This window comes from Zingiber officinale, chromosome 4B (assembly GCF_018446385.1).
Source record: "Zingiber officinale cultivar Zhangliang chromosome 4B, Zo_v1.1, whole genome shotgun sequence".
Taxonomy (NCBI): Eukaryota; Viridiplantae; Streptophyta; class Magnoliopsida; order Zingiberales; family Zingiberaceae; genus Zingiber; species Zingiber officinale.
Window position 1 is genome coordinate 12,272,551 of NC_055993.1, and position 17,423 is coordinate 12,289,973.

At 36.6% G+C, this 17,423-nt stretch overlaps 2 protein-coding genes across 2 annotated transcripts; one reads left to right on the forward strand and one right to left on the reverse strand.

Annotated features, from left to right (window-relative positions):
• Positions 1-5,138: 5,138 nt before the first annotated feature.
• On the reverse strand, positions 5,139-6,597 carry LOC121978113 (receptor-like serine/threonine-protein kinase SD1-7). The gene is made up of 5 exons (XM_042530493.1): positions 6,222-6,597; positions 5,967-6,083; positions 5,749-5,885; positions 5,471-5,681; positions 5,139-5,377 (listed from the first exon to the last, which is right to left on the reverse strand). Exons 1-5 carry the CDS (start codon positions 6,595-6,597, stop codon positions 5,139-5,141), a joined length of 1,080 nt encoding a protein of 359 aa, XP_042386427.1.
• A 5,768-nt stretch (positions 6,598-12,365) lies between these two features.
• Positions 12,366-16,768, forward strand: LOC121974729 (MADS-box transcription factor 50-like). The gene is made up of 7 exons (XM_042525916.1): positions 12,366-12,676; positions 15,383-15,461; positions 15,749-15,810; positions 15,897-15,996; positions 16,092-16,133; positions 16,234-16,275; positions 16,410-16,768. The coding sequence occupies exons 1-7, from the start codon at positions 12,495-12,497 to the stop codon at positions 16,581-16,583; spliced, it is 681 nt and encodes a 226-aa protein (XP_042381850.1). The 5' UTR covers positions 12,366-12,494; the 3' UTR covers positions 16,584-16,768.
• The last annotated feature ends 655 nt before the right edge of the window (positions 16,769-17,423 follow it).

A 17,423-nucleotide genomic window follows, 5' to 3' on the forward strand; every position in this document is an offset into this window, starting at 1 on the left:
CGGCTAAGCCTTGCTTGGTGCCCAAGCAAGGGGCCGACCACACCATGATTAAGAAGGAAGTTTTATTTTTTGTAAAATCTTTCCTTTTATAGAGATCCATTAAAAGGATTTAAAGGGATGATTTTAATATAAAACTTTCCTTATTTAGATCGGCCATAAAAGAAAATAAAAGGGAGTTTTTATTTTGTTAAAAACTTTCCTTTTATGTTGGTTTTAAAAGATAGTTTTAAATTTTAAAATCTTTCCTTTTATAAATTTCTACAAAGGAATAAAAGAGAGATTTGAAATCTTTCCTTATTTGTAGTTATCTATAATGTGAAAGAAAGATTTTAATTTTTGTTATAAAACTTTCCTTTATGAAAACATGTTTTTATTTTAAATCTTATCTTTTATAGATATCCATAAAAGGATTTAAAAGAGAAAGATTTTAATTTATAAAACATTCCTTTTATAACTATCCACAAAAGGGATTTTAAAAGAGAGATTTTAATTTTGTTTAAAATCTTTCCTTGCTTGGAGAATAAGCATGTGCTCGGACATGTCATAGATAAGAAAGGAAGTTTTATTTTTTGTTACAAAACGTTCCTTTTTTTGCCAAGACAAAGGAATACAAAAGAGAAGGAGGGGGTGCCTCACCTAGATGTACATCTTCTATTCCTCTCCTCTCTTCCTTGGTGGTGGCCGACCCTTACTCTTTCTCTCTTCTCCTTTGTTTTCCCTCTTGGTGGCCAGCGACATATTGGTGCAGAGATCCATTGATGGCCGGTTACTTGAAGGAGAAGAAGAAGAGAAGGAGGTTCTCTTGTCTAGCATCCCTTGGAGGAAAGTTGGTAGCCGAACTTCATCATCTCTTAGAGAAAGTTGGTGGCCAAAACTTGGAAGGAAGAAGAAGGTTTTGGTGGAGTCTCGTCTTGGTAGATTGTCGCTCACACGACGTCCAAGATAAGAAGAGGAATACAATAGAAGATCATGAGGTCTATAAGCTACAAAGAAAGGTATAACTAGTTGTCTTATTCCGCATCATACTAGTTTTCTTTGTGTGGATTTTGAAATACCAAATACAAGAGGCTAACGATTCTAAGTTTCGAATTTATGATTCCATTTTGTGTTTCTTTTGTTTTTTCGATCTTGTGATTCAATTGTTCTTAATGGTTAAACCTAGGGTTACTATAAGGAGATTAAATATTGAATTTCGTTGAAAGACTTTGTCTAGGAAGTGGTGGATGCTCCCATAACCAAGAAGGCCTAGTGCCTCGCCATGTTTAACCTGGAAGCCAATCTCTGAAATAAATATTTAATCAAATTTGTAACATGGATGGATTTGGATTAATAATGTTAAGCATCGTTTGCGATCCAAGTCTAAACCTCTAAGAACAGATAAGTTGAATTTGGAATCAATAATGTTAAATTCTGTTTGCGATTTCAAATTTAATTTCTAAAGAACACGATAGGTTGTTAGGGAAGGTTCGGGACTTGTACAAAATTTTTGTACAGGGGAACCAATACAATATTCCGAGTAGCAACCAACACTTCTGGCCTTCTCGAGTAACCTTCCGCTCTTGGCTTCTTGTCCCTTAGAATCACTGCGTGCTTCCTTCTCGTCCGCCGGCGTACTCTTCCGCAACGCTTCGTTCCTCAGATGCACCGAGCTCGTCGTCTCTCTCTTGTGTCGTCATTCTCACTTGTTGCGTCTTTTGCTCGTCTCCTCGAGCAATCTTTCGCTCCAGCTTCTCGTCCCTCAGAAACACCGTGCACCTCCTTCTCGTCCGCCCACATACTCTTCTGCAGTACCTCGTCCCTCGGACACACCGAGCTCGTCGGCTCTCTCCCGTGTCGTCCTTTTTGCTAGCTGCGTCTTTCGGTCGACTTCCTATGCTCCTAAGTTTCTGCACACTTAGACACAGGGTTAAAAACCAACAGGACCTAACCTGACTTGGTTGATCACATCAAAACTACCTTGGGATACTAACAATCTCCCCATTTTTGATGTGATCAAACCCAAGTTAATTTAGGGTAAATCAAATAGCAGTTCAAAATTTTAGTTAATTTTTTGCAAGTACAAAAATTAAGTACACAATTTTAAAAAATTGTACTACCATGCCCCTAGACTTAATCTTTACTACTCCCACTTTTGATAGTATTAAAAATGGGGTACCACACGAAAAATTCTACTTAACAAAGTCTAAGGGATAATTAAAAAAAATCAACATATTTAAGGCAGACAAAAATTCATATACAGTTGAAATTGTCGTTAAAAAATTTCTAAAAAATTTTAACAGTTCTCGAGAAGTTAACTTTTAAATAATTTCTAAAAATTTTGACAAACATTTTAAATTATTTTTATAACCACTAATTGCTTAATAGTAAGTCAATTAAATATTCAATTCAGTAATTGACTTCCAGGCTGTGGCGAGGCACTAGGCCTTCTTGGTTATTTGATCATCAACCACTTCTAGACAAAATCTCTTAAGGAATTTCAACATTTAATTTTTCTTTCTAAAAGCCCTTAGTCCATAAATAATCAACTTAAGCATATTTTTGAAACCCAATATAGGTTCTTTCCAACTGGATTAATTAAAATTTTTTGAGGAATATACTTTCTAGATAATTTTCTAATTTTTCCTTTGTAATATCTAAATTTCAAATTTAATCTTTTATAGTTCCTAAAAGTTGAAGTAGACAAATTTAAACATATAGAATTTTTTAAGTTTTCTATTTGATACTTTAAATTTACATTCTCAATTTTAAATTTTTCATTTCCAGTTTTAATCTTATCGAGATCTTCTAATTGACAAGAGACGACTAAGGTTTATTTTAACTCCTTATTTTCATTCTCTAATTTACAGTAATTTTTCGATAATAGTTTTATAAAGTCAAACATTTTATTCGGAGGTTGAGACCTGACTTACCTTATTGACCTCAGAACCTGATACTCCCTCCATAGAGCTGCTTTCTTCTGATGTTCCTCCCATTTCATCGATGTTTTCTTCCAAAGAATCTCCCCCTTCATCGATGTTCATCTCGGACAAGTTTTCTTTTTCTTCAGGTAGGTACTCGACTATAAAAGTTGTTCCGATAATTTCCTCGATCTCGGATTCTCTTGATGATGACTCGATGTCCATCGAGGGATCAGATTTATCTTCTTTAGGTTCTTCGTAGAGTTTTAATAATTTTTCCCAAAGTTCTTTTGCACTCTGATATTTGTTGATTCTATCGAGATCCCGAGTAGGTAGAACACTTAGAAGGTGGAATTCAGCTTTACCATTAGCCATGAAGTTGTTGTGTTGCTCTTCGGTCCATTGATGTTTCTCAAGTTCTTTTCCTTCTTTGTTTTTGAGCATATCAAAACTGTAGTTAATTGTTAGTAAAATATTAAAATTGGTTTTAAAATATACCTCCATTCGACGTTTCTAAATTGCGAACTCCCCCTCGAATACTGGTGGGTAGATGCATGCACCGACCATTTCTTATGCTTTAGTCGACTATTAGTCCTTCTGAGGCATCCTAGCTCTGATACTACTTGTTGGGACCCTTTAACGGCCAGCTAGAGGGAAGTGAATGACCTTGCAAAGACAAACGAAAACCTTCCTCGAGCTTTTATAACTTTAACAAAATTAACACTTGTATAAAAGAAAAATTAAGAAACTAAAAAGAAGAGGTATATAGATTTACTTGGTTACAATCGAGGAGGTTGTTAATTCAAGGAAATGGAAAGCGCACTAATTTCTCCTTCAGGCAGAGAATCCTCTTTACAGTAGTTGAAGTACTAAAAATACGAAGCTAGACAAAAGAAATCATTTACAATTGTTCTCTGGTGTTGTTTCTAGCTTCTAGGATCATGATTGTATTTATAGCCCTGGTCGGGGCGCTTGGAAGGGTTCCAGGTGCTTGGAGGGGGATAAAATTTTATCCTTATCGCAACGGATCACGTTTGACGTGATCTGGATAAACATCATAGTTCGGGCACCCGCAAGGGTTTTGGGCGCCCTGAGTCAGGCGAGTCGAGGTGCCCGGACCAAGAAAGTCAACATCTTATTGACTTTCCGTCTCGGTGTTCTACTCTGGTTCCGCTTGCCTTGATCCGGGTCTTCCACTCCGGCTTCGCTCGCTTGGGTGATCTCGGCACTACAACAAAATCGCTCATAGACATCGGTTTTCCACCGGTGTCTATTTGATTTTCGACCGATGTCTATGAAGCCGATGTTAAAAGTCTGCCATTTTAGACATCGGGTTAAAACCGGTGTAGTATCACTTAACGACACCGGTTTTCGAATCGGTTATTAACCGGTGTAGTATCACTTAACGACACCGTTTCATACACGGTGTAAAACCGATGTAATATTGTATGTTAATAACACCAGTTTTGGCAGCGGTAAATGACCGATGTAATATTACTTTATAACACCGGTTTTACATCGGTGGAAAACCGATGTAATATGTATTTTTTCTAACAGCACAGATTTGATTTTAAAACCGACAATAACAAAAAAAAATACACAAATATTCACAAATTGTACAAATATTCTTCATTCAATAATATCCATAAAATACACAAATATTCACAAATTATATAAATAATCTTCTTACAACAATATCCATAAAATACCCAAACATTCTTTTTACATCAAAAGCTAGCTAATAAATATCAAAATCAAGGTAGAACATTCTTTTAACACATCAAGGTAGAACCGCACTTCAAATGTAATCTAGCATGCATTCAGCCCACTCGAACCGCACTTCATCAATTTCAACTCTGGAGTACTTGAGATTTGTAAACTGTAAAAACACATAAATCCACCATATGTCAAATAACTAAAACAAATGTGTACATGTATCAAATAAAATAGAATACTGAGTTTTTAAAGGCTGCTGTGCAAGATAACGAATATAACATAGGAAAACACATCAGAAATCACTGCATGAGGACCGCTGCGATCAAATGTTCCCGTGCGGCCCCAACAGTTATTGCAATAACATAGGAAAACAAATTTGTGACCCATAGGAAAACATAGGAAAAATACCATTTATGATATATTCAGGAGACATGTAGCCACTGTCATATCGTAGAAATATAAAATAAGTATATATGACATAATATGAAAAATAAAAATATTGATGATTCAAATTGTTTATGCTCACTAGGTTCCGACGACTCTTTTGGTAATTGATACGGATTCATCTCCTCCAAATATCCTAGCCATGCCAAAATCTGATATTTTGGGATTCATATTTTTGTCAAGAAGAATGTTACTAGCTTTAAGATCCCTATGAATAATCCTTAACCTTGAATCATGGTGAAGATAAAGTAGACCTCGAGCGACACCGAGAATGATGTTGTACCTTGCTCTCCAATCCAGTAATACAGTTTGAACTTCATCTGAACACAACAAGCAATCATTTAAATCTAATTAATCTATCCTTTCAGATAGTTTCAGATCATGTAAATTGACAGAGATCTAGATCAGCTAACCAAACAGAAAGTTGTCCAAGCTTCCATTGGACATGTATTCATAGATCAAGAGTCTTTCCCCTCCTTGGATGCAACAGCCAAGAAGCTTAACAAGATTTCGATGTTGCAGCTTCGCGATCAATGTGATCTCATTTTTGAATTCATCCACTCCTTGTGACGATGTCTTAGATAATCTTTTCACTGCTATCTCTTGATCGTCTCCCAATTTACCCTGCACACAATCAAATGTCTCAAACAATTATGTGATACTACTAAACCCCAAATACAGTATTCCGTACCTTGTATACAGGGCCAAAGCCTCCTTGACCAAGCTTGTTGTCTGCTGAGAAGTCATCGGTTGCGTCTTTAATTGTAGTCAAGTCAAACAATGGCAATTCCATGTCCTTTTCTTCTGCTTCATAGTCAATATGAGAACCTACATGTGCCACAAATTAAAGTCTTTTAGAATATATGTAAGCCAAGTAAAAGTAGTTAGGATGAGAATGAACAATAATACTTGTCTTCTTCCTCCTCCAAATCGAGTAAGCAACACAAGCAAGGAAAAGAATTGCCGGTGGAAGAATCACAAACATTAAGATATTACGATTAGCATGACGGGCTTCAGATGGTGATGCTGAAAGATTACAACAGTTTATAACAGAATAAGTAAAAAGACTGCAACATATATAGATTTTGATATATTCAGTTTTGCTTAGTTGCTCGCAAATATTTGCCGTTTCATATCTGACATAAAGATCTTGTCCTAGCCCACTGCCATTCACGGTGATATCAGTGAGATCCTCTGTCCATATTAAGCAGCCACTGCCACTGCCACTCCCATTCCCACTTATGATCGATGCGGCATATGCTCTGCATGCGCAGTTGCTCAAGCAAAAAAACCTGCACTCCTCAAAGTTCCAGTTTGCATTGAGTACTGTCGATCTGGACGCGTCGGGCAACTTCGTGACACTCAGTCTGAAGAATTCATCGGTATTATTTAGACAGTCCAAAGGCTTCGTCCTCATGCAGCCGGCTTCTCCGACCAGCATGTCCCAGTTATGTTGATTCCTCGGATGAAACCCACGCAAGCATGTGCACGGCGGCGAGATGTTGGAGCTGCAATAACTGTTGGGGCCGCACGGGAACATTTGATCGCAGTGGTCCTTGGGCAACACAAATTTGTTTTCCTATGTTATATTCGTGACCACCTCTCTGTGACCCAACAGCTGCAATAACGAATCCACCTCTCTGTGACCCATTCTAACAAACAGGTAACGTGCAACTCTCTACAACTTGTTCATCATGGAAAACACAACACAACTCAACCTCAAATCATCGAACACCAGCCAAAATCTCTAGGAAAACCTACTGTGAACACATCAGAAATCACTGTCAAACAATTTTGGGTAACATACGCAAACCAAGCAGTAACCTTCAACCGAAACCTCCAACAAGAACACATCCCACCGAGAAGAATCCAAACCGAATCGTATACAAAGAAAAACCAATCAAACACATCCACATAAGAGGAAAACATATCGAAAGCGTCTACAAAAGAAGTAAATCAAAACATCTCCAGGAAGAACAATCAAAGCCTTTACCAGAAGAAAATCAGTCGAAATCCATACCAAATCCTCACTTTCTATAGGTTTTCCACCCCACTATACCTCATGGATTTCGAGTTATCACAGGTAGATACACTTGCCTCTTTCTTCTTCGTCTCGCCTCCACTCGTCCTCGCGTTGTGCCCCGTCAGCTGTGGCGCCGCCTGCGAAGCTCAGCTAGGCAGCGAAATGGCGCGACGAGTGGCTCTATCGACTCGGGAAAATTGGAAAGAAGAGAAGGGTCGGCGGAATCGGGCAGGGAGATGTGACGAGGAAATGAACCCACTGTTCAAAGGGGACGGGGACGGCGACGGCGAGAAATCGAGGGAGCGGAAGTTGAGGCGGCGCCAGCAGCTAGGGTCGAGGGAGGCGCGGTACCAGGACTTGCAGACGAAGGGGACGGCGACGGCGAGATCTCCGAGGGCGAGACGGCGGAAGGGGAAGAGGGAGATGAGGCTGAGGTTTAGGTTTATGTTGAGAGAAGGGGCACGATATTGGTTTAGGTTTGGAGGGAATTTTGTGAAGTCTTGTAAATTTTGGCCGGTGAAAAAAATTAAATTATTTAAGAAGGGGTTTATTAACATCGGATTTTAAAAATCGATGTTAAAATCGGTGTCTATTAATCAAAAAAAGGGCGCTTATAGACATCGCCTAAAAAACCGATGTCTATGAGCTAAAATCTGCGCTCATAGACACCGGTTTTTAGAAAAACCGGTGTAAAATACTCAAAGACTTCGGTTTTAGCCTAAAACCGATGTTGTTCCACTGATGTCTATGAGCGATTTTGTTGTAGTGCGGCCATCCGGAATAGAGCTTACCCGAACTCAACTTCCGACCTTCTTGAGCAACCTTCCGCCCCTAGCTTCTCATCCGTCGGAATCGCCGCATGCTTCATTCTCGTCCAGCGGCGTACTCTTCCACAACACTTCGTTCCTCGGGCACACCGAACTCGTTGGCTCTCTCTCGTGCCGTCCTTCTCGCTAGTTGCATCTTTTGCTTGTCTCCTCAAGCAATCTTCCGCTCCGGCTTCTCGTCCCTCAGAAACACCAGGAGCTTCCTTCCCGTCCACCCGCGTACTCTTCTGCAGCACCTCATCCCTCAGACACACTGAGCCTGTCGGCTCTCTCCCGTATCGTCCTTCTCTCTAGCTGCATCTTTCGCTCGACTTCCTATGCTCCTAAGTTCCTGCACACTTAGATACAGGGTTAAAAACCAATAGGACTTAACCTGACTTGGTTGATCACATCAAAACTACCTTGGGTACTAACACTCTCATGGTTTTATTTTTGGATTTTACCCAAAAATAACTTATATCAATGAAGATATCTTTTCCTTATAAGTCCATGATCATTTTTATGTATTTTCAATATGAGACTTTATTTGCAATTATTGCAACCCAACACTATTTTTAATAATCAAACGTAGCAAAGTTGTGTAAGCATGTTTATAGATTATTAGGTACCTCCCTCTATATCCGTGGGTCCGACTCTAGGGGGTCGTTGATGTGGCGGTTCCATATTTTTTTGTTTATAAATTATTAGGTATATTTATAGAAAATGAAGTTACAAATAAATATTATTTTATTGTCAGGGATTTGTAAAGAAAATATTAATGATTTATCTATTTTTAATAATAAAAAGTTTAAAGTTTTTTTATAAAATTTCTACTTTTAGCATATAACTAAATATTTATTTCCATTTTAAGTTTTAGGAAATGAAGTCACAAATAAATATTTACTTTGTTGACAGGAATTTATAAAAAAATATTAATGATATATGTATTTTTAATAATCAAATATTTAAAGGTTTCTATAAAATTTCTACTTTTAGCATATAACTAAATATTTACTACCGTTTGAGCTTTAGAAAATAAAATTACAAATAAATATTTACTTTTTGATAGGAATTTGTAAAAATAAATATTAATAATATATCTATTTTTAATAATCAATTATATTAAAACTGTGTAAGTTTGTTTCCGGATTATTAGGTTTATTTATAGAAAATAAAAATGAAATCATAAATAAATATTACTTTATTGCCAAAAATTTGCAAAGAAAGTATTTTTGATATATCAATTTTTAATAATCAAACGTATCAAAGCAGTGCAAGTATGTTTCCGGAATATTAGGCCTATTTATAGAAAATGAAGTTACAAATAAATACTACTTTGTTGATAGATATTTGAAAAGAAAGTATTAATAATATATCCATTTTTTATAATCAAACATATCAAAATGTGAAAGCATGTTTCTAGATTATTAGGTCTATTTATAAAAAATGAAGTCACAAATAAATATTTATTTATTGTCTAGAATTTGTAAAGAAAATATTAATGATATATTTATTTCTAATAATCAAACGTATCAAAGTTGTGTAAACACGTTTCAAGATTATTAGGTTTATTTATAGAAAATGAAGTTACAAATAAATATTTACTTTGATAATAGGTGATCATATCTGAGATATGTAGAGATGACGTGCTGGGCACGGTGGAAAGATGATTGATTAACAGAAGACCTTTTTCTCCCAAAAGAAGTTTTTCTTTGATTTTGCGCATAAAAAGGTAAGCCAACAAAATGTCAGCGCCTAAAAACCAAGGGGGAATCCTTGGTGAAGACCCTCCGATGCTTTAGTCAGTTTGGATCCATGTGAGTAGGTCAAGAACAGTAAGAACATGTGTGCGAGAGTAAGTTGCAAATGTTCAGTGAGCATACTTTCATCATGGAGAGGACTCCCCTTTATATACCACCTCACCTAACCTCTATAATCATGAGGTGGTATAATGTGTTAGAGGTTGTTAGGTAAAGGAGAGGGTAGACTTAGGTGATATACCATAATTATCTAAGGAATCTTCCATTTACCCATATGTATACCATTTTTGTCATTTATAGTTTCTACGATCGCTGAGGTTAATGAAGAAATATACTGTTATAAGTGGTCAACTGACGAGAGACAAGGTGGTCCATGAAGAAGGCTTCAGAAGAATATTCTCTAACACATTATTAGAATATTATTTGCTGAACATATCTCGGTCGGTTCTTATACCAACCGCCTGATTGGAATGTTCAGTTGTGCTCTGCATAATATGCTCTGTTGTGTGTTATACTACATATGTCTTGGCTGACCATTAAGGCCAACCACCTTTATTCCTGCTTCGGTCATTAAGACGCTCGACTATATTCTATACCACCTTGAGATATTTATTTAGAAAATGATGTAATGTCTTGACCATGTTGAAAGTCCATTTAAGAAATATAATACAACGCCTCATGCTTCCTAGAAATCTCTATGATGATCTATGCTTTGCTGGCATTCCATCTGAGTAATAGTGTGAGAGTAAACATTGTGGGGGCGTTCATCATTTTACCTAACTAGGCATATGATGGGCCATTAAGAGAAACACAACTACATTATGAGAGATTCGGCCAATATACCAAATCGAGCTACATTCTATCTTTGCCTAATCAATTTTTTATACGGTCGGGGCATCTAAAGCTTATCTACCTTTGTGACCGAACGGATACACACAGGCACACTGTTGTCTGGAAATCAATTAGGGCGACCGACAATCAAAGTCGCCTGGGCGAGTATATGAGGATTAATTCATACGAAGTAAGAAGTTTAGCTCTCCCCTTCATCATACTTATGGTTAATCTGTTGTGGAGTGAGTTGATCATTCTGACCAGCACATGAGATCGGCTGGCCTCCACCTTGGTCACCTCACTATACTAAACTGCCTTGGTTCGCTCGGCTTAAGGGTTGACTGATCCTTTCTGACCGGGTTATGATCTGGTCTGATTGAATCTAAGAATCTTAATATTGACCCGGGCAATTAACCAGAGCCAAGTGAAGGGATGCTATCCCTTCTCAAATGAAAGTATCACATCATCTTGATTTTGACTACCCTGTCATCTTGACTTTGACTATCACATCATATTCTGGGTACACTCATTATAATCCATATCAAATAGGTATTTGAAAAAAAAGTATTAATGATATATCTACTTTGAATAATCAAATGTATTAAAGCTATGTAAGCATGTTTTTGAATTATTAGATCTATTTATAGAAAATAAAATTACAAATAAATATTTATTTTGATGAAAGATATTTGTAAATAAAATATTAATAATATATCTATTTTAAATAATCAAATGTATCAAAACTGCTACATTTGGATTATTAGGTCTATTTATAGAAAATGAAGTCTCAAATAAATATTATTTTGTTGTCAAAATTTACAAATATATTTTTGATATATCTATTTTTAATAAACAAATCAAAGTTGTGTAAGCATGTTTACATATTATTAGGTTTTAATAATCAAACATTTAAAGTTTTCAATAAAATTTTAGTTTTACCATATAACTAAATATTTATTGCCATTTTGAGTTTTATAGAAAATGAAATCATAAATAAATATTTAAATTTGTAAAGAAAGTACTAATGATATGCCTATTTTTAATAATTAATATTTAATTTTTTTATAGAATTTCTATCAACTCTGTTTATATATATATATAAAATTATAAAGAAAGTATTAATAATATATCTATTTTTAATAATCAAATAGTTAAAATTTCTATAAAATTTTTTACTATTATATAATAATAATAATAATAAATTTTGGACTTTAATGTTGATTTAAGTTAAAACTTAATTTACATGTTAAAATATAAGTACGGGCGGAAAAATAAAAAGAATACCAGAACGCAAACAAAAACTAACATTTCATCTTTCCTCACTAGATAACGCCTCCCTTGTAAGAAACACGGTCGGTAGCGGCTCCCATAATTGAACGAAGGGCAACGTTGGCTCCACTAATCGGGCCCCACCGGTTGCGTCCACCGGACACTGGGAATGCGTCCGGCGGACTTTCGTCAATTTCCACCGAGTGAGCCAGAGCCACGTGTCCTTATAAACTAGCCATAGATACGCGTGTCGGCGTCTGATGGGCCGGGGCGTACGGATTCATGAGCGACCTCGTACGTCCGGGTCCCACTTCCACAGCGCCTTCATTTCCGTCCCGCTCTGCACAGCGGATCCCGACCCATGCCATGCGCCGACCTGCCTACCGCACTCGCTCTGTGCCACGTGTCTAAAGCACCGGCATCTGACGGTTCTGGTAAAATGTTAAAGTTGTGTGGGTCGTTCCCGACAAATGCTCGGCGGAAGAAAAACTCGGCGCACCAAAGGCTCTCCACTCGGCGTGCGGGTATAAAATCGGGTCAAAATTCTCAGACTTGGATAAATCCACACAATCATCGTAACTTCTATTGGTGGTAATACTTTTCCTCTGGGTATTCTTTTCCTTAATGGGAATGGATCTTCTCTTCCTGGGTTGTCCCTGCCTTCCTATTTCTGTCGACTGTCTCTTGCACATCCTTGGTCTCATCCTCCCTCTTCCGGATTCTGAGAGGAGAAGAAGGGGAGATCGAGATGGTGAGGGGGAAGACGGAGATGCGGCGGATAGAGAACACGGCGAGCCGGCAGGTAACTTTCTCCAAGCGCCGCAACGGCCTCCTGAAGAAGGCCTACGAGCTCTCCGTTCTCTGCGACGCCGAGGTCGCCGCCATCGTCTTTTCCACCAGCGGCAAGCTCTACCAGTTCTCCAGCACCAGGTTTCCTCGCTTCTTCCTCTTTTTTGTTTCCCCCTTAATGGAAAGTTCGATTCTTCATGGATTTCTCCAAGCGCAAAAACAAAAAAAAAAACAAAAAAAATCTCAACTTTACAGTTGGTACATACCTGCAAATCCTTACTCCTCTTTGCGATTTATTTCTCCGCATTTTTCTTGTTCATGTTTCCGAGTCCGTACGACAACAAGGTTAAATCATCGGAACGTCGGAGCATTTCCTCGCGGATCCTGCGACAGAAAAGGGCCTTTCATTTAACTGGATTGGATTCAATTCGTCTTCTTGGTGTTCGTGTCTTTTGAAGTGGCCGAAAGTTGGTATTGATTAATTTTTGGACCCGGAATAGAGCACCGATTGACAATTTTTAATGTGGGTTTCGATCGGTGACTGAGTCGTGAGCAGAGTCATCATACTCCCCTTTGCTTAGATCCAACGTTTTTTCATAACGGATTCGAGAGTCAAGTAGAATAATATAAAGTTTTCTATATTTTGAGATAATCCTATGACTTGGCATATATAATCCTATTAATTTGGGATTAAATTGTTACAATATTAATCCTATTAAATAAGATTTATTTTTCTAACTTCCATCCCAATTGGTCAAAGTATGTATGACTGTGCATTTCTGCTCTATTATCAAATAACTATTTCTTGGCATTTGACACATTTAGTTACCATGGGATCATTGATTTTGCATGTTCTTCTCATTATCTTATATCTAATTATGTTCTAAGATGAATTAATTAACAAAATTGATTTATTCTGGTAAGTTAAATGAATACTAAAATAATATGCAACTGCAACTGCATATGTAATGAGGTGCTGCACTTATGTGCCAAGTGACTGCGTGTATCACTTCATTAATTTTTTGTTGCACAACACTAGTAAGCTACTCATGAACATTATTAGTTTACAAGTCTATGAATACTAGAGTAGATGTATAAGTTTGTTCAAAAACTTATATGGTGTATATAAATAGAGCATAAAATGTAATTGTGAATTAAATGTTAGAAATGTAAATTTTTGTGCGTGTTTAGTTTCTTAAACTATTTCAGATTATTTCGTTATATTTCATAGAATATTGTTGCATTAATTAGTATGTATTTGGTGAAGCTTGTACACGAGTAATTTAGTAACTTAATTTGTTTGTTAATTAAAATTATTTGTAAACTAATTAAATTAAAGCAAGACATAATTTAGCAACTTTGCATAGTCGACCAACTCGTGGGATCTTCACAAATGAATGAGAAGATGCATGCTTGGATGAAGGAAAAACCATCCTTCAAAGAAACTCTTATTGAGTGGGAGACATGATGAAAGGTTGGGTAATGAAAAAAGTGTGGGTAGTCCGTGTTCAGTATATGACTCAGTAGAGTTCATGGTTAAAGAGAAGGTTGTTGTTATCTAAATGTTTAAGAAGACATAAATTGAGATTATGATGGTTCAAGAGAGACAGAAGGCTTATTCAAGATGTCCTTATTTGTAAAAGTTTGACTGTTATGCTTAAAAATGTAAAATTAGACATACAATGGAAAGAAAAGACTAACTTTATAGATAGAAAAAGAAGATGAACTCACCTCATTGGCGACCCTTCGACAAGAAATGAAAGAATAGAGCATTTGATATATTGGTAGTGAATTACACAATGGTAAACTGAAAAGGAGACATTTTTTTTTTAACGAATCTGTCAGTGGCAATATCACCTATAGAGTTTTATCCAACAGATTGATGAAGAAAAGATAAAATTCTCATCCACTTAAGATGGAACTCATCAATCTATTTTGGATGTCTTCTTGGTGTAGAACACAAAAGCTAATACCTTAAGCAAGGATTAAGTTTTGCAGATCGAAAATTTTTCCTAGTTGATTACAGGATAATGCCCATGATAAGTTACTGATGATGTAACCTGATAGCCAAAGTACTAAGGATAGAGAGTTTAATGTTTCTTTTATTCAGGAGCATGATGTTGCATAGTGCTCAAATTCATGCTTTAAAGATCCATATAGTAGAATATATGTTTGCAAAGAGCAAATGCCGAAGAAGTTTAATTAAATATGATTAGTTAGTTCGATTATACTAATGTAAAAGGATCCTGGTGTTATAAAACAAACAAAACAATAAACATAGCTAGAAAGCATGCTATCCTAGTGAAGGATCAAACTGTGCTATCCATTTCCATTGAAGACCTAAATAGATAAAATATATTAATTATTCTCAATTTGCTAAGGCTATCAAAAGATTAAAATGTGCTAATTATCTTTTCTTTAAAACCCTTAAATATTTTCATTTTATCTTGATCTATTGTGGATTAATGCAATTAACATCTTAGGGAAAAGCCCACTCTAACATTAGTTCGTAAAATTCTTTTTATTCTCATTATAGTTTTTCTTTTCTCTCTCTTTAGTCTCTCTTTTTCTCGACATAATGATTCGAGGGCGTCGACTACTTGCTCTGTTAACACTAGTTTTGTTTCACTTTCACGCAAATCTGATATTTTTATTTGATTTTGATTATATCTCAGTCTGCATTTCTTATTCATGTGATAAGCTTGATTTATTAATTCCATAATGTTACTCTTATGATTGAGATATATACTCTTGCAATAGTTATTTCATATAATATTCTCTTTCTTACAAGAGAAACACAATGAATCATACAATTTAATCATTATCTTTTGCTATTGAATTTGTTAGCCTGGAGAGGACGATTGATCGTTATAAGATGTACACTGGGAATGGCAGCACAGATAAAGAAGTAGAGAAAAATGTGCAGGTGAGTGCTGGTTCTCTTCTATAATCTTTTAAACTCACAAGATTCATTCTCGTTGTTTGATCATATAATAAATTGAGTGAAGATCGAAAAACATTAAATCTGTAAGCAATTTAACATGTGCCCAAGCAAAAGTAGCTGCTAGACCAAAGCATGAGCATATTCAGTAACAATATTGTAAATTATTTGCAGTAGATCAATATTGAATATGCATTAAAAAAATTGTATTTGAATGAGCACTTGTCACATTATGCTGTATGGATATTTCAAACAGTAGTGCTATTCTGCAGCATTGGAGAACCGAAGCTACGGATATAGCAAAGAAAATTGAAACCCTTGAATCTCATACAAGGTACCAATCTAAATTTTTATCAGCAGAACCCTAAAAGCAACTGTTTTACCCAAATTTCTGAACTCTTAAGATCATGTTGGCTCCAGGAAACTCTTGGGCGAAGGATTGGAAGGGTGCTCGTTAGGTGAGCTGCTTTCATTGGAGGCTCAGATAGGAAGAAGCTTGCAGAACATCAGAGGAGCAAAGGTAGTATCTCTACAATTAATTATCTATCTGTGTGCCTGCTTTCCTCACGATGTTATTTGAAAATTTGTTCAACTAAAATACAAGATTTTGTACAGCAATCGATGTTGGAGGAGCAAATTGCACAGTTAAAAGATAAGGTAACTTAGTTTTATTAGTGAGATTTTAGCATCGTGCATGAGATGTACTTTTTTTTAAAAAAATTTCCCCTTTATCTGTTGTCCCAAATGCATCACACAGGTGAGGGTGCTTCAAGAGGAGAACATAAAATTGCGTCAAGAGGTATGAGATCGCATAATAACTTACCTTATTGAACTTGTGCATGATGAATTTTCCACTAAAGATGCTAGTGATTTGTGTACTGAAAATAAGTAATAGCATTTCGATTCCTAACTCAATTTTGGTTCTTGCTCAAGAACCATAACCATGCAGATGCAGAAGCTAAACTGCAGGTAACAGCCAGCCGAGATGCTGATCCAATACATAATACTAACATGGCGGTAGAAACAGATCTGATAATTGGCAGGCCAGGAACTAGAGAGGCTAAAGAAGACATTGTCCATGTCAATGTTCATCGGCTTGAACAGTAAAGTGAATATAAGGAAGCTTACTATCCATGCTTGAATTTTGTAAGAGATGCCTTGAGGGAACAATTACTGTAAGGAAATTGTTTGTTTCTGTGTTTCTAACACCTCAATAAGTTTATGTAGTACCAGTGATTTAAGAAACGCAATTGGATGAATGAGAACCTCGAAAGTTTACTCCTTTGCTGATTTTTCTTTTTTTCAACAATTCCTCCTCCAACTGTATTTCTTCAATAGACATGATTATGTTTGCCGCGGCGGAAGGGTTTGTGAGCTCAACGTAACTGCCAGTGATTGCCAGTGATGGAATTTGCAAGTTTATTGTGATTGAATACTGATACATTGATCGAAGTGGAGCCCCCTAAGTCGGGTCAAAGTTCAGGAGGCCGCCAGCACAGTCAATTGTCACGGCCAATAGATTATCCGACTGGCCTATTGGGTTGGTCGGACAATTGGGCCAAGAGGCTATCCGACCGAACCATTGGTCCAGTTGGATGTTGAGTCTCCCAGTATTGATGAATAGTTCAGGATAAGTCAACACTCTCTAGAGCTAAGATTTCTTTGCCACTTGAAGATAGCACAATTGAATAACTCAGTCAAGTTGTCCAGCCGATCGGACAAAATGGATGCTCGGTCCGATTGAACTTTTTGGTAAAAACATATAGGCCGAGTGAGGGACAAGTCCCTGACGACATTCTATATGTCCGATCGGCCAAGGGATAGTTGATCAGGTTATGGGAGGAACTCGGTCAGCTTGCTACATAATCATATTGTAGGTCTCCCAACCCAATGACCTCATATTCCTTTTTGGCATTTTATGCCATGAAGGAAGGAGAATATTCTATA